Source organism: Myotis brandtii, unplaced genomic scaffold (assembly GCF_000412655.1).
Source record: "Myotis brandtii unplaced genomic scaffold, ASM41265v1 scaffold672, whole genome shotgun sequence".
Taxonomy (NCBI): domain Eukaryota; kingdom Metazoa; phylum Chordata; class Mammalia; order Chiroptera; family Vespertilionidae; genus Myotis; species Myotis brandtii.
Window position 1 is genome coordinate 583,044 of NW_005370621.1, and position 26,291 is coordinate 609,334.

At 42.6% G+C, this 26,291-nt stretch overlaps 2 protein-coding genes across 2 annotated transcripts in view; both read left to right on the top strand.

The window, feature by feature from the left end:
* Positions 1–26,291, top strand: part of PIP5K1B (phosphatidylinositol-4-phosphate 5-kinase, type I, beta) — a 287,643-nt gene that overhangs the window by 74,548 nt on the left and 186,804 nt on the right. The gene's annotated exons all lie outside the window — the stretch shown is intronic.
* Positions 1–26,291, top strand: part of FAM122A (family with sequence similarity 122A) — a 44,285-nt gene that overhangs the window by 7,430 nt on the left and 10,564 nt on the right. Inside the window, exons 2-5 of the mRNA XM_014529191.1 lie at positions 4–1,412; positions 3,866–3,975; positions 6,336–6,420; positions 8,196–8,349. Of these exons, the coding sequence (XP_014384677.1) occupies positions 4–757 (754 nt within the window). The 3' untranslated portion in view covers positions 758–1,412; positions 3,866–3,975; positions 6,336–6,420; positions 8,196–8,349. The remainder of the gene's footprint in view (positions 1–3; positions 1,413–3,865; positions 3,976–6,335; positions 6,421–8,195; positions 8,350–26,291) is intronic.

The window sequence follows — 26,291 nt, forward strand, 5'->3', positions numbered from 1 at the left end:
GAGGTCTAATAGCGCCCCTCTGATCCACGGCCTCAGTGACACTTCGCCGGTGTTCCAGGCCGAGGCGCCGAGCGCCAGGCGCAACAGCACCACGTTCCCGAACCGCCATGGCCTGCTGCTCCCAGCCTCCCCGGTCCGCATGCACAGCAGCCGATTGCACCAGATCAAACAGGAGGAGGGCATGGACTTGATCAACCGAGAGACCGTCCACGAGCGCGAGGTGCAGAACGCCATGCAGATCAGCCACTCCTGGGAGGAAAGTTTCAGCCTGAGTGACAACGACGTGGAGAAATCCGCCTCCCCGAAGCGCATCGATTTCATTCCGGTGTCACCGGCACCATCTCCCACCCGGGGAATCGGGAAGCAGTGCTTTTCACCATCCTTGCAAAGTTTTGTGAGTAGCAATGGATTGCCTCCAAGCCCGATTCCCAGCCCAACGACCCGGTTTACGACTCGAAGAAGCCAGAGCCCCATTAATTGCATTAGACCAAGTGTTCTTGGACCATTGAAAAGAAAATGTGAAATGGAGACTGATTATCCGCCAAAGAGATTTTTCCAGGGCATGCTGTCTTCTGACGTCGCACAGCTGTCAGATCCGGGGGTGTGTGTGTCTTCGGACGCCCTGGATGGGAACAGCAGCAGTACTGGATCTTCCTGTAACTCGCCAGCGAAAGTCAGCACTACCACCGACTCCCCGGTGTCACCTGCCCAGGCGGCCTCTCCATTTATTCCAGTAGATGAACTTTCATCTAAGTGACTCACCCACCTATCCCCGAGACTCGGTTGTTTTGTTTTGTTTTGTTGTTTTTTTGCAATGGAGAGAAAAATCAAGTTGGAGCAAGCACTGAACTTTGCCAATTAATTTGAGGCTATTTCCTATTTGACCCTTTTTCGGAATTTCCTGAACTAAACTGTTGGTATTCTAGAGAACTTTTATGTCAGGTTCCTGCGGATTACTTCAGTGTAGTAATATTTTCAGACGTTTTCCCAATAAGTGTGTTGAAGCATACATCTTTACGCTGCTAATATGTCTAAATACATATGTTATCCCTTGATTTTTTTAAAAAAAATAATTGAGAGCTCTATTTATTTATGGGATTATTAAGTTCTGATGCAAATATAAATGTTGAATTAATCAGTGCAGTAAACTGATGTTTTAAAATTCCATACTTCATGCCCACACTAATTTTTAATGTTATTTTTAGTGATTGCTAATTTCTATTTGATGAACAATAACTTACTATTTACGCTATTTTTAAAATATGTTAGTTATATCAATCCAGTGGTTGTCTTGTTTTATTCAGGAATCCTTGAATATTCAATTTTCTGGGTACAGAAGTGAATGGGAGGGGAATTGATAAAAGAATAAAATATAAACATTTGCAACAAATCGTTTAAAATTAAACATAAAGGTAAACATCTAAGAAAATATTTCCAAATGAAATTTAATAGTAATTCTAATAAGTTGTACAAATATAACTACTCTACAGAAAATGAATTTTTTTTTTTTACCAGAAAGTGCAATCTCTTGGGTATAATACTAAAGTTAAATGGAACAGTGCCTTGCAGTCTTAGCCCTCTGCACATAGACTGAGGCCAGATTCTTTGTAACCATTGCACACTTAAATGCTTTTTAGGTGTAGAAAATGTGTGGGAAATCCTGTTGAGTTTCAGCAGAGCATCCAGGCAGATAAAACTCTATCATTCATATGCTTTAAAATATCCAGTTGTGCCACAGTGGATATTGTTGCCAACAAGAAGCCAGAGCAACTTTTGGCTCTGCCCATCAGTCACCTTCCTAGTTTTCCCTGGCTGAGGAAGGAAGCAGCTGTTTCCTTGCCAATTGGTCCTTCCTCTCCACCTCCCACCCAACTAGGGCATCATCAGTTAGACAGAAGTACAATGTGATTGGGATTTCTGACAGTGAGCAGCAACAGGACTGTGGAATTGTTTCAGGAACCTCTGTGGTTAAAACTACAGCTGGAGTTGAATGCCTTGGGGATTTCAGCTAATTGCCAATGACTTGCAATTGAAAATCAGTGGAGAGTCACATAGGTAAATCAGTATTTGACTTAGGTTTTGTTAAAGGTAGAATTGTGAAATGTTCTTTTTTTTTTTGCCTTTTACAATTAAGACAAAATATGAAAATATTTAATGACAAAGTTATATTATAGTTCTTATATCATCCTTAACTAGGGAGGGAGGGAGGGAGGGAGGAAGGAAGGAAGGAAGGAAGGAAGGAAGGAAGGAAGGGAGGAAGGGAGGAAGGGAGGAAGGGAGGAAGGGAGGAAGGAAGGAGGAAAATCTGGCAACTCTGGCTTTTAAAAGTTATTGCCTACGGAGACTTTAACAATTATGTGGAATTTTTACAACTATGAGAATAAATGGAACTGGTCAACTTTTAACAGTTTCCTCAAGAATTCAGTGAAATTATGTCGAGGGTAAGATCGTGTGCAGAGGCTTGAAATCCTCTCTTTTAGGTAATATATAGTATTCAAATACCCATGTCTGATCTTGTTCTTCAAATTCAAACTTATATATCTAACTTCCTGTTGGGCACCTTGACCTGCCTCCAGAGATACTTTAATCTCAACTTCTCTAAAGCAACATTTATTGTCTTCTCGTTGAACCTGTTGTTGAATTGCCTAAATTGATGACGTCACCACTATCTAATTTCCTAAACTAGAAACCATGGGAAACATCCTTGACTCTTCCTTTTCCTTATCACATCCAGCTTAATCGCCAAGTCCTGTCTACTTCTGAAATGAAACTCAAATCTCTTCCTTTCTATATCTCTGTTGTCACTGATGTAGCTTAAGTTCTGGCCGAAGTGATCTGCCAGCCTATCTTCTTGCCTTCTTTTGGCCCAGTCTTCACAATGCCTTTAATGTGATCTTTCTAAAATAGGAACTTGATTTTTTCACCCTCATGCTTACAAACTATATGCTTCCCCATTTCCTACAGTTTAAGGAATACTTTCTTTAACATAGAAGGTGTGTTTTTTGTTTGTTTTTGTTTTAATGAATTGGCCATACTCTTAGAAGCTTTAATCCTCTGTTCATCTTGCCCCAATACACATCCTTCTTACTGCAAACACTAGACTACTTGATATCCTTTAAATATGCCACACACTTTCATGTGTTTGTACCTTCTGATAGATTGTTCCTTCTCCTTAAAATGCTCTTTCCTTTTCAGGCAGGCAAATGCTTTATTTTTATTTTTTTATTGCATGTGAATTTAATGATGAAATAATGTACTGATTATAAAAATACTTAAGCAATATTTAAACAGATATCTATATAGTAAAAACTGAAAGTCTCTCTGTTACTATGTAAAATTCATCTTCTCTTCCTGTAGGTAATTTCAATAATTCTGTATATATTGTGCAAGATGTGTTATTCCACATTTTCATGTATGTATGTATATAAATTCAGGAAACCAACATGTCATTTACATCTCTCTTCTTTCTTTCCCCCATAGCTAATCATTCCCCAAATCTTACTGATTTTTTCTTCTAGAATCTTCTTTCTTCTCTACTGCCACCCTGATCTAGGATATTTCCCTCGTAGGCTTCTGAAGCTGCCTTCTGATTCCCAGTTGTCCCCTTCACCCTTGCTCTGGTTGGCTAACCACTTATTTTCCATATAGCAACCTGAGCAATTCTTGAAAAATTACAAATCTGACCCTTCCCTCTCCCAGCTTTAAAGCTTTGCAGTTGCTTCCTGGTGTCATGCTATCAACATGTATGGATTCTGGCCCCAGAGGCCCAGGGAAATTGCCCTTGCCTCTCCTCCCCTTGTTTTCTGTGCTCCACCTTCAATGGCTTGGTTGCTTGTCAAATACTTTATGTTCTCTCCTATTTTAGGTCTTTTTGCCAGATCATTTCCTTGAAGGTATAGGCAGGGGTGGGAACGTCCAGCCCCATGAGCTAGGCCCTCGAAATCATTTGGTTCTGGCCCTGCCAAGGCATTAGGGGTGAGTTAATTAAATGTTTGACCAAATACAGCAGGCTAATTTTTAAGTTGATAATTTTGTATGGCCTCTGAAAGATGTTATAAATATCCAAATGGCCCTTGGCAGAAAAAAGGGCTTCCCATCCCTGGATAGAGAAACGTAGAGAAACCTTTATTTCTGTAAACTCCTTTTTCTATAGAAGCAGTAAGCTTTAAATCAAATGTGTCTCTAAGAGTTTATATAGACAATTTACACTATTATGTTATTGTTCATAACTACAACCACAATGTAAGGACTTAGATCATGCAAGAATTATCCTTCAAAAAAACATTTTTGGGAGTATTAATATTGCTAATCTGTAAACTTTGTGCTAGAAGTCCCAAAGCACATAACATTTAGTTACAGTATAGTTTGTCATATATAACAAACGTCTGTGGCATATTTTCCTTTATTATTTTTGTTTAAAACACAATGGAAAAAATAATTAATGGTCACTAAATTTGCAGTTGTTGGATGTCAAAACTGTTAAGCATATTTAAAAGATTGATTATAATTAAGAATAACCTGTATCAGGTTGCCTTCCAGTGATTCCATTTATTAGTTCAGCCAGTTACATACCTGTAGCAAGAGACTACTCTTCGATATCTGGCAGTAAAATTGGGAAAGGATCAAGGCTTATGAGGGAAACAGGATTGAAATTCATTTTTTGTATGGCATGTGTGTGGATGGCTAGTAAAGGTTTGAAGATCCAAGAGAGAGGTGGGCGACAGGAATAATAGCCAGAACAACAAACCAACCAGATGATGATGTCCACCTACATTTTCTGGGTAGCATCAGGGACTAGAAGAACGAGTTGGTCTTAAAAAGGAGGTCTGGAAAAATTTATTTTTATTATTTAGAACAGGAAAGGGATGGAAGATAGAACAGCTAGGCAAAGATCAGCACATTTGAATTGATTGGCTATCGCAGGACTTTAGGAGTGTGGAGGAAAGTATATGAAAAGAGAATTTGTATCTGAATGCTTCTATTTTCCAATTATTGAGGAATCTACAATATTTGAGGGTGGAGCAAGAGTAGACCTGGAAGCTTGAGTGAAATAAAGTTTTAATGTTGCCTCTTTGAGAAGGTTGATGAGGCCATATTGGGTGCCAGGTTGCAGTTAGATTGCAGGTACAAAAGAAGTGGATTGGAATGACCTAGGTTTGGGAGGTGGTTAAGTATTAGGTGTGTGAAGCAATTAAGGATTCTGCTGAAAATGGAATTGAATGAAGGGCCAGGATCTTGGGGATGGTAAGAGAAGTCAGCAGTGGGTTATGGGAGATTACATTCAATGAGCCATGACAAAGCATACAGAGAATCTGATCTCACTGTGGAACTTTCGCATTAGCAGTTTTGCCCTTACTTTTCATGGCTAATTTTGTTTAGTTAGAAAATCAGTCCCACGTCAGCATGCCTTGAGTTTCACTTATTTTATTTTTTAAAAAAGAAAAGAAATTTATTTTAAAAAAATTTTTATAAAATAAAAAAGGGAAAAAAAAGTGAGTCAGATTGCTCACTATAGCCTTCCCTTTATGCCTTCCCTAACTTGTTGTCCACGTAAAAAATGTTCTTAAAAGTTGAAATGACCTTTATATAAAAGTTATATGCAGAATACTTGCTGTATGTCAGGCACTGTTCTAGGTGCTAAACAAATGTGATATTTCATTTACTCTTTATCATCTGAGATAAGTGCTGTTATTGTCCTCATTTTATAAATGAGGAAATAGAGGCACAGAGAGGTTAAGTAACTTGCTCAGCATTCCAGAACAAAGGTAGGCAGTATATTGTGGTTAAGAACACAGACTGTGGAGCCAGGTGGCTGTGGTAAGGATGACGGTGGTAAGGATTACATGGGTCACTATATGTAAAGTCTTTACAGTAATTTGGGGCAATTTCTGTAGATGTGTTAACTATCATTATTGTGGTGGTGGTGGTTGTCATTGTTGTTATCTTAACAGCAATAATGTTGTGGATTCAATAAGGAAACTTTGATCATCCTTGATTGATGAAACTCCTGCTTTCACACACAGTAACATTATACTTTCTCCCCTTCAAGGCATCCTATCCTATTATAAGGGAGAGTGCTTTGGATGTTGGAGAATCTTTTTGTTTTCATTTTTCAATTACAGTTGACATACAACATTATATATTAGTTTTAGATATACAGCCTAGTGGTTAGACATTCAGATAACTTACAAAGTGATCACTCCAATGGGTACTGACACCATAGATAGTTATTACAATATTATTCACTATATTCCCTATCCTCTATTTTACATCCCTGTGACTGTTTTTGTAACTAGCAATTTTTACATCTTAATCCCATCCCCCCTTTCACCCAGGTCACCCTCCCATCGAACTACCCATCAAAATGTCCTTTGTATCTATGAGTTTCTGTCGTGTTCATTTGTTTTTTAGATCCTACATGTAAGTGAAATCATGTGGTATTTGCTGTTCCGTGTCTGACTTACTTCACTTAGCATAATACCCTCTAGGTCCATCCACGTTGTCACAAATGGCAAGATTTCATTCTTTTTTATGGCGAGTGATATTTCATTGTATATATGGAATATTACCCATTTGTCTATCATTAGACACTTAGATTGATTCCATATGTTGGCTATTGAAAATAATGCTGCAATGAAATAGGGGGTGCGTATGTCTTTTCAAATTAGTGTTTTGGATTTCTTCAGATTAATACCTAAAAGTGGGATTGCTGGTCATTAATTTTTTGAGGAGCCTCATACTGTTTCCCATAGTGGCTGTACCATTTTAATACAGTCCCACCAACAGGACATGAAGGTTCCCTTTTCGGATGCTGGAGAGTCTTGTACTGAGCAGACAGTTCCCTCTAATTTTCACCATCTAATTCAAGTCCGACTCTCTGGAACATGCAAAACAAGCCTTATCTCTCTTTTTTAGATGATAGCTTCCCTTCACCAATCAGAAACACTGATTCCTTTGTAATTACCTCTTCTGAATTTGAGAAATCATGAACAGTTTTTTAGTGCACTCCCTCTGTGAAATAGGGCTATCATTGCTAGTGCTATCAAAATTTTCACAAGATCATGATCCCTTTAAGACTGCTTTCCCTTCTGAGAAAGTAAAAGATGGTTTAGTCACATGAGGCATCGCCAATACTGTTAATAATTAGCACTGATATTTATTGAGCACTCAATATGGGCCTACACCAGCCATGGGCAAACTACGGCCCGCGGGCCGGATGCGGCACGTTTGAAATGAATAAAACTAAAAAAAAAAAAAAGACCGTACCCTTTTATGTAATGATGTTTACTTTGAATTTATATTAGTTCACACAAACACTCCATCCATGCTTTTGTTCCAGCCCTCCGGTCCAGTTTAAGAACCCATTGTGGCCCTCGAGTCAAAAAGTTTGCCCACCCCTGGCCTACACTATTTTCAGTGCTTTGCTTGTATGAGTTCATTTAATCCTCATGACAACCCTGTGAGGTAGGTGCTATGACTATTTTTATTTAACAGATGAGAAAACCAAATACATTTTCTTAAGTCTCTAATACTTTTTTCTTTTAAACTTAGGTCCTTTTTGTCTTTTCCTTATGAACAAACTCTTTCCTTCTTCGAGATAAAGCCGATTTTCAAGCTTGCTAGTGCTGCCACTTCCATGTGGAATCAAATATGTTTATAAAAATTATGGCTTTCGTTATCATTACCATATTAGAGGAAGCTATCAGGGGATTGGGTTTTGTTCTTTTGTGTGTGCTTTTTGTTTTGTTTTGTTTTTAGTAATAAGTAAAAAAATTAAAGTGGTATAAAAGGAAATCAGGTGTCACATTTTTTAACCGATTTGCTATTTGAAGTAAGAAATCCCCAAACCACAGATTTCAGATTGTTGTTTATTTTTTAATATGTGTGTGTATATATATATATATACTTTGTTATATTTGAATTGTACAGTATCCTTAGGTCATCATTTCTAGGGAAACGAAAAACAACCATTTTGATTCCATCGTCTCCCCAAGAAATCTTGTGAGTTAAAAATGTATCCTTATTTAGAGGAAAAGTAACAGCAGGATTTAAAGAATGATCTACAACCTTTTATTACCTAAATAATAAGAAGCTTTCCTTCTTTCTCTATAAAAAGTCTGCCCAGAGGGTAGAGATTTAAATTCATAACAATTGGGCAATCCTTGTGAAACTAGTGTTTTTTTTTAACTTCATAGACAAACACTTCACAATTGAGTGAGAGGACCCCAGAAGGAAAACCCCTTTGAACACATTTTAGAGTGGGCACTTAGACTTCAAGCTTCGCAGTGTCATGTGCCAGCATTAGACATTTTGAAACAAACCACCAAAAGCAACAATTTGTTCCAAAAGGTTAGTATCATTTTTTGGAAGTTCAGTAAATATTTTCAAAATGTCTTCAAAAGTGACTTTTAGTTCTATTTGCGGCTTGTTTGATAAAATAATTTTATAACAGAGAAGTTAGGCAGATAACATATAGTCAAGTTGTGTATATGTACAACCAATTGTTCAAGCACATGTGCGCACACACACACATACACACACACACCCTCTCTGACCTATTTTATGAGCCTTGCTGTGTGTGCTTGGAGCCATATTTAGATTTCCTTCCAGTTTAGATTTCTTCTTATTTTTCCCTCCTTGCTTTTCTTAGGTAGATTGGATTTTGTAAATTACACAACACACACACACTCGCACACACTCGCACACGCTCACAGGTATTGTTGGCAAGAATGTTCTGTGCTTTGATTTTTTCATCAACTTTCTGAATTCCAGTTGATACCCTGAAAGAGAAATAGGTCTTTGGTTCTGGTACCTAAGCTCCCTATTTCTCCTTCTGCACGTCTGCAATAAATACCTGGGGAGAGGTAAAAGTCACTCTAACAAATTCTAAGGCAGTATGATTGAAACTGGAGAACAGAGAACCTGTGGCTTTCATTTACCTGCAAAAAGGAAGTTCAGTTCTGGATCAATGCCAGAGATAGTTCTGGTTCTTTTCCAATTGCCTAAAATGGTCTTCCAAACCAAACTAATGTCTAAGACTTGGCCAGCAAGGCATGTTGTGAAAGTAGACAATGGAGAAAGAGCTTTTGTGCCCTCGCAAAGTAAAATGGTTGGTTGAGGTAACCATTCCTGTGATTCAGGCAATACCTTCCCCTTGCTTTAGGACAAAGAACAATTTTCTGTTGCAATGCCAGGAGGATTACCGGAACTCTAGTGACAAGTAGCTATTGAGTGTTGATGTCTTTTGGAAAGAAAAATATGAGCTGTTCAAGAGAGAGTGGGAGTGGGGAGATGATGAATGGATTCGGTATTTTTTTTTTTTTTGGCGTGTGAGGCCTCTGTTGGATTATCATTATGAGCTCCCCATGGAGTAAAAAATGACATTGATGGTGGTTTTCTTTATGAACATTTGTTTGCTATTTGTTCTCCTTCACTGAGAATTTGGAGTTGAATCAGGACATGTTTAAGATTTTTTGAGTGTCTTTCTCTTAATTTCGCTTCTTTTGTGTCTTCTGAAAAAAAAGGTAAATAATAATAATTGCCAAATTATTTTAAGTCCATTTATGTCAGTTTTCGAACTCTTAATTAAAATTCTACTCTTATCTGAGTAGTCTTTCTAAAGGCTTCATTTTACCACACTACTTGTTACCAGATATTTCTAAAAGGCAACTTGCATGGCTACCCCTTAACTTCAGGATTAAATCAAACCATGCAGTGTGAGTGGAAGGAGACCCCTCTACCTCCACCTATCCCCTGACTTCCACACTGGACTGTAGCCACACTAAGTTGCCTGAGGTTCCCCACGGCTGCATGCTTCTATAGCAGCCGTGGGCAAACTACGGCCCGCGGGCCGGATACGGCCCGTTTGAAATGAATAAAACTAAAAAAAAAAAGACCGTACCCTTTTATGTAATGATGTTTACTTTGAATTTATATTAGTTCACACAAACACTTCATCCATGCTTTTGTTCCGGCCCTCCGGTCCAGTTTAAGAACCCATTGTGGCCCTCGAGTCAAAAAGTTTGCCCACCCCTGTTCTATAGACTGGCTGTGCTTTGACAAGCTGTATCCTCAGCTTGGAACGACTCTTCCTTCCTTCTTTCTCCCCAGTCCAGTGATGGCGAACCTTTTGAGCTCGGCGTGTCAGCATTTTGAAAAACCCTAACTTAACTCTGGTGCCGTGTCACATATAGAAATTTTTTGATATTTGCAACCACAGTAAAACAAAGACTTATATTTTTGATATTTATTTTATATATTTAAATGCCATTTAACAAAGAAAAATCAACCAAAAAAATGAGTTCGCATGTCACCTCTGACACGTGTGTCATAGGTTCGCCATCACTGCAGTCCCTACCAACCTTCCTCCCTAACTAACTCCACCCAAGGAGTGCATCTTCTGGAGAGCCTTTCCTGGTGGCCCCTGCCTCTCCAGCCTTGGTCAGTTTGATGGTGTTCTTCTGTGAAGCTGTCAACTGGCTGAATTATTTTTATATGATTTCTTGTCTCTCTGTCCTGTGTAAAACCAAAGCCTCAGCCTTTTACTTCTATCCCTGATGCCTGTGCATGGCATATTATAGTTGCTAACATTTATTTTGAGTGGATGATTAATGGATGGGTAAATGGCATAGACTATTTTTAAGAGGAAGGAATGTAGTAAGATTCTCAGTGGAACAAATCCAGTGATGTGGCTGGACTCTGTGGTTTGCCAAGAGACTAGAAATTCATTCATTAATTAAGCAATTTTGGTTTGAGCACCTGTTATATGCCTCTCACTGTCTGGTCTCTTAGGAAATGTCAGTGTACAAAGCAAAGACTCCCACCTTGTAGAGTACTTATTCTGCCTACATGCTAACAAAGTCAAGGGAGGATGACAATAAACATAATACATAAGTCAATTACATAGTATATAGAGTGAGGAAAAGTGAAGAGATCAGGGTGGCTGGAGCAGAGTTATTGAAGGAAAAAAAATAGTTTGCGGGGGCTTAGAGAGGTAGGCAGGAGTGGGCATTGTTGCAAAGACAGATGTCATAGGGTCTTATGTGCCATTGAATGATGGTGGCTTTGGGTGTAAGAGATGGGGAGCCATTGGAGAGATTTTGTCATAGAAGAGGCATGATCTGTCTTGGGTTTTAAAAGGAACACTCTTGCTGTGTTGACAACAGACTGTGAAGGGCAGGGGTAAGCCAGGGGATCAGTTAGGCTTTCCTGCTTCCAAGTAAGAGATGAGGGTGTTTTGGATGAGGGTGATATCCGAGAAAGGGGTGTGAAGTGGTTAAATTCTAGGCATATTTTGAAGGTAAAGCCAATAGATTTTGCTGACAGATTTAAGGGAGGGAGGCATCGGAGAGAGAGAAAAGTTAAGGATAATTCCAAGAGTTTAGGCCTGAGCAACTGGAAGGATGGAGTTGCCATAAACTCAGAGTGGAGATCTGTGAGTGAAGTAAGTTTTTTCTCACTTTTGGCTGTGGGTGTGAGGATGAGTCGAGGGTATTAGAAGCTCAGTTTTGGGCATGTTAAATAAATGATCCTCATTAGACATTGAAGAGGCAATGTCAAGTCAGTGATTGGATATTTGAGTCTGGAGTTTGGGAAAGAGGGCTGGGGTGGAAATACACTGATAATTGGGAGCTGGCTGCCTGTGGATGGTATTTAAAATCAAGAGAATAATACATGTGATCACTAAGGGTCACCTGACTGTATATCTAGAATTAAAAGAACTGAATCCTGGGGACTCGCTAACATGAAGAGGTCAGGAAAAGGACACGGAGAAGGAGCAGCCAGGGAGGTAGGAAAACCCAGAGCGTGGTATCCTAGAAACGATGGGGAGCCTATGAGAGAGGATGAGCAAGTGTGTGAGTGCAGCTTTCAAATTAGATGAGGCCTGATCATTGAGCCTGGGATTTAGTAACATGTAAGTCACAGGTCACCTTGGTGAGAGTAGGTTTAAGAGAGAATAGGATAAGCAGAACTGGAGACAGCAGATGGCTGAAGAAAGCAATGGGTTTTTGTTTTTTTTAGATCCTTGAGGATAAAGAAGAACTAAAGTAAAAGATCATCCCTCTCCCCATCTTATTAGTAAATTGTTACTAAGCATTTCACAATAAATATCTCATCGCATATATATGATTACAGTTTGGGGAAAAAACCAAGGGCAAATGAAACTTTTCATCCTTCTTTCCTTCCTTCTCTCCCTCCTCCCTTCCTTCCTTTTTTTTTTTTTAAGGGAAAAAAAATCCATAAGGTAATGTTTTTACTGCAAACATGAGTAAACTGTTAAAGCCAAAGACCTACTGATTCACTTCCTTCATGAATTCGTCTGGTTCATTTTATTCCCTTGTCACTTTTTTCTCTTGATGGCTTTTCTCCACTTCTAAATTGAAATTTAATTCCACACCCGTGACACAATTATTTCTGTAAGTTTGGCCCAGTTTCCTAACCCAGAGACATTTTCCTCTTCCGTGAGTGCTGTAATTTTTTTTTTAAGTAGTTCATTGTCCTCTTAGGTTTTATTTAGGAACAGATTTCTTTCTTATTCCTTTTTAAAATTATTGCCGAACGGCAGGAGAGGGGAGCCAGTAATGATAAGAAAGAAAGAATGCTTCCCTTCCTTCGAATTGCTCAGATTTCATTCTAATCATACAATACTGTCAGGTTCATTCTTGTGGGTTAGTCAGTCTGTCTCGGCCCTTTATAGAAGAGGACCCAGGGACCTCCATGCCATATTAGTACCCGGGAAGGAAAATGCCTCCGCCTAGAACTACACTTTCCTGATCCTGCATTTCTGTCTTTCAAGATTCCAATCCAGTGTGGCTCTCTCTGCGGCGCCTCCTCTGCTTCTCCAGCTCTAGGTATTGCTTTCCTCTGAATCACTGCTACCTGCTGCCCATAGCCCTTACTTTTGTTGTTTACTGGAAGGATGTGTGTGTGTGTGGGGGGGGGGGTTGTATAATGTGATGGTTAAAAGCACAGCCTCTGCAGACCTGTAGAACTGCATTCCAGACCCAGCCTTCCTATGAGCTTTGTGATTTTAAGCAAATGACTTAATCTTTGTGTGCCTTTGTCTTTTCACCTGTTAAATGGGAGTAGTTCCTACCTCAAAGCAGAAAGGATTAGAGGGGCTAAGGCTCATAAAATTATTTACCAGAAAACTGGCAACTTGAATAAATGGAAACCTGAATATACAAAATACATAATCTACATCATATGGAATATACAAATATATATCATGATAAATATATATATATAATATGAACTAATCCCCTACCTTTATGGCAGATTGCTGGAAAGAAAGGGACAATGGCTGTGTTTCTTTCCAAATACTAATTCTTATCTATAGAAAGAACTCAGTAGTTATTAATGATGATGGATGGTGCTTAGGAAATAGGCAATGTTTGTTCATGGAAACTGTGGTATGTGTGTATTGCCTTGTTGCACATTGTAAGCGGTTTGAGGCCTTAGAAAATTTTCGAGACTAAAACTCTTATAATGTGCAGTCTGGGGAAGTGATGTTGCAACTTTGGTGGAATATAAAGTCAATAAGCTTTCCTTTTAGTTTTCTTAACACTCGTGACAATTGTTGGGGTTTTCCAACAATTACACAGCCCAGAATACAGAAATCTGCTTTAACTTGAACACAATCTATTGAATTCTGTATAACAGGAGAGGAGCTTAGATGACATTTACTTTTAAGCAAACTTTCATAAGCCATGTATTTTAATAATGTGAAAAATATTAGAAGATAAGAACGAAATAGGCTAAAACAAATAAATTACACTTTCTAGTGACAAATGCAATATAAGTTCATTTTAGAAACTAGAAAATTCCAGTAAGCAAAAAAGCAGTACAATTCACTACGGTGCCACTGTTTACACTCCCGTGTATATTGTTCTAGGCTCTTTCCGTAACTAACTATGCATATGTAATTTTCACACACAAACAGTATTTTACTGCATAGTCAGCTCCTTAAGCTGCTCTTTCCCATGTACTATACAATGAATGTTTTAAATATACTTCTGCATTATTTCACCCTCTCTTAGTTAACCAACTGTTTTTGTCTCTCGGATTGTACAATAATTATTTTTTCAGTGACAAACAGTATTCTGATGTACACCTGAACAGCTTGCCAGATTTAAAGACCAAAACGTTTCCTTGGACTGGCCAATATAAAATAGCTGGCATATTAATTTTAATTTACTTTTGTCCATTTTAAAAACATTTTCTTCCAGTTTGAGTGATTTATTTGCTGGTCATATATGGAGCTCCTGTGTGTGACTGAAAAGAAAGAGCGCAGTTCTCTGCCGCCTGTGTCTCAGATTTTATGCATCCAGGACAGCCTTTTCCTCGTTGGATCCACACTCGAGTTTTGCTCATGTCATCGGGAAACTGCTGCTCTGGGTCTTCACTCCGTGACTAGACTGAACTGTAGCTCAGGGTTAGCGACGTCGCCAGCAGGTCGGCAGTTACTGTTCTGCCATTTCAGTGGGAGACAGGCTGGAGCGTGTGGGTGGGGGGTGAGGAGAAGGAAGCCAGAGTTAGATATTTGTCAGACAGACTTAAGGGCACTGCCATTTCCATCTTTCATAGCTGTAGCAACTTGAGATCCCACACTTTCTTAGTCAAGACTTTATCAAATATTGCCTCCAGCTGCCCAGGGAAACATCTCTGAAGTCTTAACCACAAAAGTAGCATATTTCTATTTCATGCACCTAGAAATGACAACAATTCGCTGTTACATCATGTTAAGCAATATTAGGGTTACTTAATATGGTCATCCAATGTATAGGCCTTAGAACAAAAGGAATATTAGAGATGACTTAATCCTTCATTTTTGCAATAAATATCTGGTCAATACCCAGTATGTACCAGGCACTGTGTTAGAAGCTGCTGTTACAAAGAAAAGAGAGCAAGTCCTTATCTGCTCTTGGTGAGGCACACATATAAATACGATATCAACAGTGCTTTGCAGAACTTTGTTGCAATATGTAATGACCTATATTTAAGACGGTACAGGAATCCAGAGGAAGGAAATAGCAAAGGTGTTTATAGAGGAAGTAACTCTTTAGCAGGTTGATAAGTGAAGAAGCATTCCTGTGGGAGATGAGGATGTGAAAAGTGTCCTCACAAAGTGTGCAAAAGACAGAGTGATTTCTAGGAATTTCCAGCAAACAACAATTGCAATGTTCATTTAAAACAATTCTTAAGTTTAAAAATTTTTTTTTACTAATTTAATGTTTCCTTATTTCTCTATATTTATGGGGTTTTTTAAAACTTAATTGTTCCTTAGGAAATTAATAAATCATTTGATTCTAAAAGAGTAAATGAAATGGACATGGCTGAATAAGATGTTCTTATAACTACTTCCTATCTCAACGTTATACTTTGTTTTCTGCCTTAGATTTAATAGCTTAGCGATTATGACCACAGATTCACAGAGATAGAAAGATGGAACAAAGGAGGTATAGTTCAAATTATCTGCTAAGTTTCTCATGCTCTCAGTAATACTCCAAAATATAATCAAGGTCCCTGTGCATGTCTGTTGATCTTAGCATTGAAAAAGCCTTGAGCTGTACATTCTGAGATTTCAAACACAGTAGATTGATAGTGGAAAAGAACCAGAGGGTTTAGACTAAATAGATATGTTATAGGAAAGCCATAATGATCTTACTTAAATATTTTCCACATTTAATAAGGCATGTAGTATGGTTATGTTGCTGCCATGATTTTTTTTTGATAAATGAATTTGCATCAATGATAATTTTTTTAAATTTTCCATGGAATTCCACGTAATAATCAATGTGAATACTTGAAAAAGATAATTTATTGGACCCCAGAGTTGAATTAAACTTCCTCAAAGAATAATAATCCCTTTATTAATTTCGCGCTTATTTTGTAAACAAGGAGTTTTTTTACATTTAGGAAGCATAATAAACAAAAATCTGGAGAGTAATAAGTGGGTGAATTTCCCCACCCCGAGGAGAGGAGAAGGTGGTTGTGAGAAATTAGCAGGACTCGTGGGGGGAGGGGGCACAGTGAGGGAGTGGGGTGAAATGGGGAGAATGCAGTGACATTGATTGGGATGGGGAAGTCAGGAGGGGGGTGAGTAGAGGTGTTTGAGTTCTGTTTAGGAGGTATCATGTCTAATACACTTGTGAGAAACCCAGAGGAAGTATCAGTTGGACATGTAAGTCCAAAGCTAAGGAAAGGTCTGGGGTCCAGCTAAAATTACATTTGAGATGACCACACTGTGTTGGTCGTATGATTGAAAATACTGAAACTTTATTTGTAGTACATGTCCTTTGTTCCTCAGTGACTCCATCATTATGGCACATGCCTATTGTGAAAATGAATGCAATCCTCTTTGGTGATTCTTCTGTTGTTCTAAATGCCTTAGCATACTAGCCCAGACCATCCCTGCAGATTCATGCTAGGCCCCTCCCCAACCTGTACCCTTTCACATCCACCATGACAAATAACTTGTAATTTCCAGAAGGCACCTTGTTGTCCCTCCTCCATGATTTAGAAAATGCTTTTCCTGTGCCCTGGGAACACCCATCCCAGCCTTTCCTACCTTGCTCTCCGTGAGTCATTACCTACCTAAGATACAGCTCAAGTAGGTGTCACCTCCTCAAAGGAGCCTTCCCAGAGTCCAGGCTGTGCCCCTTCCATGTACTACCCTGAGCAACCTGTATTCATCCATCCGAGCACCGATTACACTGTCTTGTGGCTGCCAATCCGTCCTTCTGTCTCTTAGAAAACACTGCTCTTACACCCAGGCAAGAGGGGCCCTTCCCTCCTCACAACCACCTCGCCTGGGTCTTGTACTTGAAAGGCCTCTCTACTGGCCCTCAGGCTGAGCCCCTTCTCCATGAAGCAACAAGTCCAAGAAGCCAAGGGGATGTTCCCAGCTGGAGCCCAAGTGTTCCTTCCTGTGCCACACACCCTGTGGAACCAGGATCCCAAATTCCAGAATTCCCTGCCCCACATGACCCAAAGCCTACTTCGACGGCCTGGGCTTCTTTCCCAAGTTTATCCTCCTGAGGGAGAACCATGCCCCAGAGACTACACTGTTGGGCATGAAGGATGGGGAGCGATGTCTGCGGGGTGTCTATACATGTGCATGGGACAGGGCTGCTGCGGGGGAGAGAAGGTGCCGGGCCAGGGATCAGGAGCTAGCCCATGCTGTCCCAGACACTGAAGAGTCTGAGATTCCTAAATCCAAAGCTCTTCCCACGCAGGTTCCTTTGAGGAACTGAAAACAGTGACGCTGATGGGGGGCGGGGGAGGTGTGTGTGGGCAGCAGGTGCCCCCTTTAGCTGGTGAGTGAAGAGAAACCTCATAGCATACAGTCTGTGGGCTCCCATTTGTTCTCCTTCCTGGGTCCTGCCATTGTTGGGATGGGCCTTTCCCTAGTGCCAGTGCTTGAGGTTGAACCATGCCTTTCCCCCAGCACCCAGCACTCAGCACCCAGCACCCCGCACAGGACCTGCACATGCACAGAGGTTTGTTAAATGAAGGAATAATCCAGTCCTCCGTGGGTCCTCTGGCCTCGGGAGGAGCTGGGGGCAATTGGGCCCTCCACCGCTCCCTGCTTACTGATAGACCCATCCACTGATGGTCGGTGGAGGGAGCCCCTGCCCAGGGGGTGCAGCACTGCTGTGTGGGGTTCTACAAAGGTGCCCCACTAAAGGGCTAATGAGCCTGCACTCAGCTGCCAGGCCCTGAGCGTGCTGACACAAAAGGGCCTTTTTAATGCAGGGTCGAATCTGCCCTGCGGAGATATCTTTCTCTCATTTTCCACAGAGACGTGGGCTTTTGCTAAGTCAGAAGGGGTGTTTTAGGGCGAGTGGGGGCTTGTCATTCAAAGGTATGCTAAGCGTCCAGGGTTGTGGGAGGGTAGGAGGACATTTGGTTACCCGGCTCCAAATTCTCTGTTACTATTAAGTTCTTGAGATGCTTAAGCTATAAGCTTTCCAAGTGTCAGAATATTTTCAACTATTGCCTCCATACCTGCAGCTCCTCCTTCCCTCTTCCCCCCAAACACTCAGGAAACTATTGAACGGAGTCACATCTGTCCATGCCATTCCCAGCGCGCCCGGCCTCTCCCAATTAGCACCTGCTGCCTCCTCACAGATTGGTCCCTGGGTATCTGAAGCCATCACTGTTTCCAGACTCCTCTGCCTGCCTTCTGATCAGGTGAATTGAAATCGTGTGTAGCAGGGAGGGGTGCTGGGTGACAACCTTGAACCTTGACTCAGTCCCGTGTGTCCTGATGACAACTCCCGAGTAGGGCTCTCCACAGGGAAGCGGCAAGCCTGGCGGGAGGGAGCCTGGCATTCCAGGGAGACTTAGCGGTATTAGCTCCGGGGAAAAGGCGCATTCTTTTCCTGCGGCCTGCTAATAATCACAGTCGTGCTCCCTCCTTCCTGGATTTCTTTTCATTGGACTGCCTTGAGGAACCCGAGGTCTATCCTAGTCCTTGACGCTGAGAGAAGAGGGCGTGCTTGTTTGGTACTGAGCCATCCGCACAGCCGTGAGCTCAGACCGTCGGCCGGTGGCGTAAGATTTGAAATAGATCCTAAGGCTGAAGACTTGAAGTCCCCCCTCTTCCTATTTTCAAAACGATGGGAATTGAAATTGTTTCATAATAAGATTACGAGTTACTTCTGTGGACTTAATACACCACCTAACAAGAAGTCTTAGCCAGAGTGGACTGAGTCTCATCCGACAGATAAGTGAAAAGCCAGAACTATGTTTTCGCCTACAGGTAAGGCTACTTTGCAGACTGCAGGGCCGTGGATGTCCCTACGTAGGGTTGGAAGCTGCAGAGCAGCTCTTTCCAAGAGAAGCCCGATCTCATGTTGAAGTCTTCACCTTGTGGAGGCAGTGAACTCTGGCTCCATGGGGTTACCTCCTGGGGTCTTCTTACTTTGTTTTGTGTCTAATGCTGTGTTGCATTCTGATGGAGTGAAGGCTGCAGGTTGCCCCCAGAGTGTGTGGCCCGTTTCAGCCTCTTGTGCCATTCTAGAAGCAGTGAGCAGATGTAGGGCAAGGGCCATGTGTGAGCATCGCAGAAAACATTAGAGGAAGACCCTCCAAGGGAAAAGCTCTGGGTGGGGAGATTGCTGGCTGCTTTTATTTTTTTGTGTGATTTTCCGTGTTTACCCAATATTTCTATAATGGATTTGAGTTGCATTTATAATCATACTAGAGGCCTGGTGCATGAATTTGTGCATGAGTGGGGTCCCTCCACCTGGCCGGCGATTGGGGCCGATCAGAGCCGTCTCACCCAGTCCCTATCAGGGCCGATCGGGGCCGGTGGCAGGGGAGGGACCGAGGGAGGGCTCCAGGGCCTGTCTGGCCCCGTCTCGCCCCATCCCGACCAGCCAGACCCCAGCAGCAAGCTAACTTACCAGTCAGAGCATTTGCCCCCTGGTGGTCAGTGCACATCATAGTGACTGGTTGATTGACTGCTCAGTTGGACACTTAGCATATTAGGCTTTTATATATAGAGATTTTAAAAATATTTTAAGAGAGAATCCATTTGAAGAAACTGAGAGAAACTTGTGTTAAATGAAGTTAAAACAGGAAGGGAAGGAAAAGAAGGAGGAGAGAGGGAAGGAGAGGGAAAGAAGGAAGAAAAAACTCTCATGGAAGTATTTGGGATGCTGAATTGATCACTAGCCTCATTTTTCATCTTGTTTTCTCACTCTCGAAACTGGACATTCATTTATTATTCAATGCTAAAAGGGAGGAAGAAGAAAACATTTATTAAGCATTGACTTAACTTGTACGGACGGAGAATAATCCTTTCTGCCCTCAAGGCAGCTCATCTAAGTGTGGCAGACATACTCATACATACATTGATTCAACTTCCAGCTTTTCAGTCTGTCCACGTGCCAGGCACTGTGCTAGGTTCTGCAATCTACAGATAACTACAGAGAGGCTCCTGCCCTGACGGTGGCTGATAGTAGAGTGGAAAGAAAATAAATTTAAACTCATGATTACAGTATAGTCCGTAAGTGTACAATAGGAGCAGGCACAGAGGAGCACAGAGGAGAGGCCCAGAGGCACTGAGCCCTGGCTTCGGAGAACTAAGGGTGGATTCACAGAAGGAAGTGATGCCTGAGCAGCATCTTGCTGGACAAGGATAGCCAGGGAGAGAGGGCAGTGGCTGTCAGGCGCTGGAGCTAATACAAGAGCAGGAGGCAGGCAGGAGAGTGCCTGGGCTTCTGGGAACTGTAAGGCATCCCGTAGGGCTGCCGCCTGTGGGGGGCGGGCAGCCAGCTGAAAGGAGTCCGCGAGGCCAGGTCGTGGGAGGTCGTGTACAGGCTGTGCTGAAGACTGAGTTCCTCCTGAAGCAGCGGGAAGTCACGGCAGGGTTGTCAAGGAGATTAGCATTATAGAACCGTCCCTTTAGCAGTACAGGCAGACACTTCAGGAGGCAGAGGCAGTAATCTGGGCTAGAAACTAAGTCTCAGCTAAGAGAGCAACGGGGAAAATGCTGAGAAAGAGCCAGAATCAAAGAACATCAAGGAGATGGATGAAAAGAACTTGGAGGGGCTGTGGGATGGGGCTTGAAGGAGGAGTCGGGATGGCCCACGTCGGGATTCCTGGCTTGGACAACTAGGTGGATGATGGTAGCATTCTCTGAGCGGGTGGAATATGAGGAACTGCAGTTGGAGCATATAGAACTTATAGTGCCCATAAGACACTGTCGGAACCCTAAGAGTGATTGAGAATGTTGACCGAGGGTTCAAGGAAGAGACCTGGACTCAAGAGTTATTTGGACCCTGGCCGGTTTGGCTCAGTGGGATAGAGTGTCAGCCCGCAGACCAAAGGGTCCTGGGTTTGATTCAGGACAAGGGCATGTACCTTGGTTGTGGGAGGCAATCAGTCGATGTGTCTCTCTCACATCGATGTTTCTCTCTCCCTGTCTCTCTCCCTCCCTTCACTCGCTCTAAAAATCAATGGGAAAATATCCTTGAGTGAAGATTAACAAAACAAACAAAAAAAGAGTTATTTGGGAGTTATTACAGGAGGCTGCAGTTGAGCCCATTGGTGATGGAAGAGATTATTCAGAAGGCGCGAGAAGAATACAGAAGACCATGAGGAACATGAATATGTAAGAGGCGGCTGAGAAAAGGGAGCCTAGCCTGCCAAAGAGACCCAGAGGTGTTCAGAGAGGTAGGGCAAAGCCAGGGACGTCAGGAAAGAAGAACCAGGTGTGTACGGAATCCTTGCCCATGCTCACTGTCAAGTCTGCCACCCACGGAAGAAAGGGCAGATGACAAGTGGCCAAAATGCCCAGGCCACCTGGGTGTGTCTCCAACAAGTTTCTCTGGACATAAACCTCTACCGAGGTCTCATTCCAGAACACCTGGTAATACAAGTTTCTTGTTGCTTAACTGAGAACATTACCTCCCCAGACAGAATCAGGCTTCCATTTGTAAAGAGCATGAGGAAAGGGTTTGCGGGTAGGCAGATGACAGAGTTGGCCATGTGGGGTAGCCAAGGGAAGGGGGACTGTCAGGGAAGGAGGACTGGTCATTGTCAGCCCAGTGCCCTACTGTGTGCAGGGTACTCCCAGGTCAGTGCTTCAGAGACGTCCAGGAAGATAATGAATGAAACTGTGTTGCCAAAGCAACAGGGAGTCTGCCTGTGAACCTGGAGGTGGTTTGGGGGGAGGCCAGATTGCTGTGCGTGTCCAAAAGAGAATGGGGGGGGGGGGAAGGCAGGGAGGGGACACTAGTCTTTGGAGGATTTGACCCTGAGTGTGAGGAGTGAGCCAGGGTTGCAGCCAGAGGGCAACGTCGGGGTGAGGGAGGTGTCAGGAGGAAGGGCCTCAGGAAGGGGTTGACAGGCTCATGTTCTCAAGGTGAAGTGTCAGATGAGAGCAAGAGGGTGACAATCCAGGTACAATGATACGTGATGGAGAGCGGGCTCTGGGCAGGTATGTGTTGTAGAAAAGGAGAAGTGAGGATGGGAAATGGTGCTCATGAGTTCTCCGATCGAAAAGGCAGCAAGTGAAGGGACCATTCTTCCTTCTCTGAAGCAGGAGGCAAGACGTAGAGATTGTCAGGTAGGGACTTAGGGAAATAAGCAAATAAGGCCTAAAACAGCAGTGCTGACAGACTGGCTAAGAGCCCCACTGTGGATGCGGACAGCCCATGCACTCACACCCTGGTCTGCCACTCACTAGCCATGTCACTGTGGGCAAGTTATGCAACCTCTCTGTGCCTTCATTTTCTCATCTATAAAATGAGGATAATAACAGAACCTGTTACGTGGAGTTATTGGGAGAATTAAATGAGTTAATTCGTGTAGAACTTACAACAGTGCCTAGCACAAAGAAGTGCTCCATAAGCCATAATAATTACCATTAAAAAGTGAGGGCAAATGCAGTCTGGGGTCATGTAAACATCCAGGTGTAAGTGGTTGACGGAGGGTTACGAAAGCACAGCCAGGAATGCACTGTGTTCCTCCCGGATGGAAGGAATCAAGGATGTCCTGAGAGAGCAGACACAGGGTCACAGAGAGGCCGGTTCACGTTGAACAAACACTGTGGGCACAGGCCGGGGCCATCGAGAACCCTCCATGCTGTGGAGGAGTGTGCTCTCCTGGGGCTTGAGAGGGGCACGAGGGCAGCCACAGTGTGCAGAAGTCAGAAGTCTCCTCCCCTCAGTGAGGGAGGACGGGCGGGCTCCTGCAGGGGAGCAGTGAGCCAGGCTGGGCAGGGCGGTGAATGCTCCGTGCTCCGTAGGACGGGAAGATGGGAAGCAGAGCAGCGAGGGATCTGCTCTGTCTCACAGTGCTCTTGCCGGTGAGGGTAGCTGATGATGATGATCATGATGGTGATGCTAAATCTATGGAGTGTATGCCAGGGACACTGTAAAGACTCTACATATTGCTCACTCCTCACAACTACCCTGTGAGAGGGGTCCTGTTATTTTCACCATTTCTCAGATGAGCAACAAGGACACACAGATTAAGTGACTTGAGGAGGCCACACAGCTGGTGAAGCAGGGAGGTCTGACTGTGGAGCCAGCCGGTGACCACCACATTGTCACCTCCTCTCCCATAGGGCGTGGCTCAGAGGAGAGGGAGACAGGTGGAGGGGTGATGATCTCAGCAAAGCCTGTGGCATATTTTCTGTCTTAGTCAAGGAGAGTTTGGCTGTCAGGATAGATCGCCTGCAAAGAGCTCTAGTGAATGGTGGATGTGCCTCAGTTTTCTCATCTGTAAAATGAGCTTAATAACAGAAACCTGTTACTTGGAGTTATTGGGAGAATAACTGTCAAAGACTCGCCCATTATTCCCTGTGCCTGTGTTCTGGCTTCTCTTGTAAGCGCCTCTACAACAGGGGTCATCTGATTGATTGTTGTTTCCCCGAAGCACCGTCCACAGAGGAGTGCTGAACAGACACTCAGTGAGTGAACACCCTTCTGGGTGAGAATATATCATAAGTCAGAGGTTCTCAACCTGTGGGTCGCGATCCCTTTGGGGGTTGAACGACCCTTTCACAGGGGTCACCTAAGACCATCGGAAAACACATATATAATTACATATTGTTTTTGTGATTAATCACTATGCTTTAATTACGTTCAATTTGTAACAATGAAAATACATCCTGCATATCAAATATTTACATTACAATTCATAACAGTAGCAAAATTACAGTTATGAAAATAACTGCGAAAATAATTTCATGGTTGGGGGTCACCACAACATGAGGAACTGTATTAAAGGGTCGCGGCATTAGGAAGGTTGAGAACCACTGCCGTAAGCGGTCATCTCATTACTGTTTTCGCTCTATCCAGCAGCCCTCCCAGAACCCAGCTGCCAGCGAGGGCATATGGCTAGACCCACAGGGCTGGAAGTTGTCAGGCAGTAGTACCATCTCTGTTTATCTGTCTGGAAACACACTGTACGCATTATATAGGGGCTTGTGCATCTTCCTGCCCTCTGAAAAATTCTTACAGTTCTTAGAGTTACTCTTCTGTGACTCCACCTGACATGGCAAGTCCAAGGCCCAGCGCCTCCGGACCCACCCAGTCCCTGTGTGCAGACGAGTTCTCAAGTGGATAATCATTGCTGTAGGTTGGGTCACTTGTCCCTCCTCGGTTCATTTCGAGGCTGAGATGGGTGTGGTGAGGGGCACCGCCTGGGCAGGGAGACAGCTGCTGTCCCAGTGCCCATGTCCTCCGTGGTTAGTGAAGCTGGAGATCTTGGCTGTAACCCCTTCTTCCCTCAGACCCAGTCAGAGTCCAGGTTCTGAGGACTCCCTCCTCTCAGTGTCCAGCTTGATCTTGGTGGCCAGGTTCTCAACACCATGAGCCCTGCAGCAGTGGCTAGATTCTCCCTGTAGAGCCGGTCTTCCCTTCCTGTTTCATCTTGTCTCCTGTGAAGACTCTTATTGGTCTACTTACTTCTCCAAAGCCTTCAGCAGATGCTCCCTAGTTCGTCATATCCATAGTTGGCTCCCAGGCCATTGAGCCTGGGACTGATCACTGTCTCCAACTTGATTTCCCATATTGAGTGAGAATACTCTTCCTCTCCCACCAGGTGTGCCTTTCCCAGTCACACCAGTCACTTCCTCCTACCCTCTTGGTCCTCCCTTCACCCTGACATCTCACCCACCCCATAGGCCTCCTTGCTCTAGACCTCCGTCACTGCCCTCTCCTCTGAACGACCCCTTTGAGTCCTGATTCTCCCATTAAATTGCTGGTTTGTGGAAAGCAGCTCTCTGCTGGGTATTTCTTAAATCTGTACAGAGCCAAGCACATATTAAACACTTGGGTAACTTAATAACAGTGATTAATCACTGACTTATGATCTCTTGGCCTTAGTTTTTTTAAAACTTTTAAAATTTGTTTTGAATTTTTTAGAACATTCCATGTAAGCCCTCTGACTATGATAAGTGAATACTTGTTAGAGGCAAAGCCAAGCAAAAGGTATTAACTCCTAATCCTGTTAAAGACTTTCCCATTATTCCCTGTGCCTGTCTCCTGACTTCTCTTTTAAGCACCAGGAGCAAAACCTAATAGATTTTGGTTATTTACATCTGAGTCTAAACATTGTTTTACCAGTCATTGACTGGCTTTAATTTGTGTATGGTTTACATAGCTATTATTGTGATAATTGAATAGTTCCTGAGGTATGTACTCTTGGCAGGAAAAAAAAGAGGAAAATAGCTGAGCAATATAATGTGGACAGAGAGCATAATCTGGTAAATTGAAAACAATAAAAAATTTTACAGTGCAGTAAAAATATCATATTGTGAAGGCTACATGATGTCAAATGTCTGGCAAAATCTGGGGAAGAAAAAATATTAAGCATTAAATAGAGGCAGAGTTCCACTTTGTGAGATCTTAGTGAGTATCCTCGATGTCCCTGGGAAGGGATGAAAAAGTAATTGTGTTTATTAAGTCTTCATGGATTCTCTCCCACATGCCCAATGGAAGGCCATGTCTCACAACCATGTGTGTGTGTTTTCTCTGTTGACTCAGCTTTCTTCCGCCACCTTCTAACACCACCACCAAATACACTCCAACACATGCTATGACTTTGTGCATTGTTTTAATTTAAATTTTTTATTGTTTAAAGTATTACGTGAGTCTCCTTTTTCCCCCATTGACCTCTCCCCCGCCACCCCTGCCCCCAAGCACAAGCCCTCACCCCCCTACTATCTGTGTCCATTGGTTTTGCTCAAATGCATGCATTCAAGTCCTTTGGTTGATCTCTTACCTCCTCTTCCCCCGCCTTCCCTCATAGGTGGTACAGTCTGTTCGATGCTTCTTTATCTCTGGATCTATTTTTGTTCATCAGTTTATGTTGTTCATTAAATTCCACAAATGAGTGAGATCATGTGATACTTATCTTTCTCTGACTGGCTTAGCATAATTCTCTCCAGGTCCACCCATGCTGTTGCAAATGGTAAGAATTCTTTCTTTTTTACAGCAGCATAGTATTCCATTGTGTAGATGTACCACAGTTTTCTAATCCACTCGTCTGCTGATGGGCACTTAGGCTGTTTCCAAATCTTAGCTATTGTAAATTGTGCTGCTATGAACATAGGGGTGCATATATCCTTTCTGATTGGTGTTTCTGATTTCTTGGGATACATTCCTAGAAGTGAGATTACTGGGTCAAATGGGAATTCCATTTTTAATTGACTTTGTGCATTTAACATGAAAATCAGGGCAGGAGAAGATTATGCGATAATGGTGTTTTCAGGAAAGGCGGTGAGTTACACTGGACTGAACGCAGCGTGTCCCTCCTAGTTGTTTACA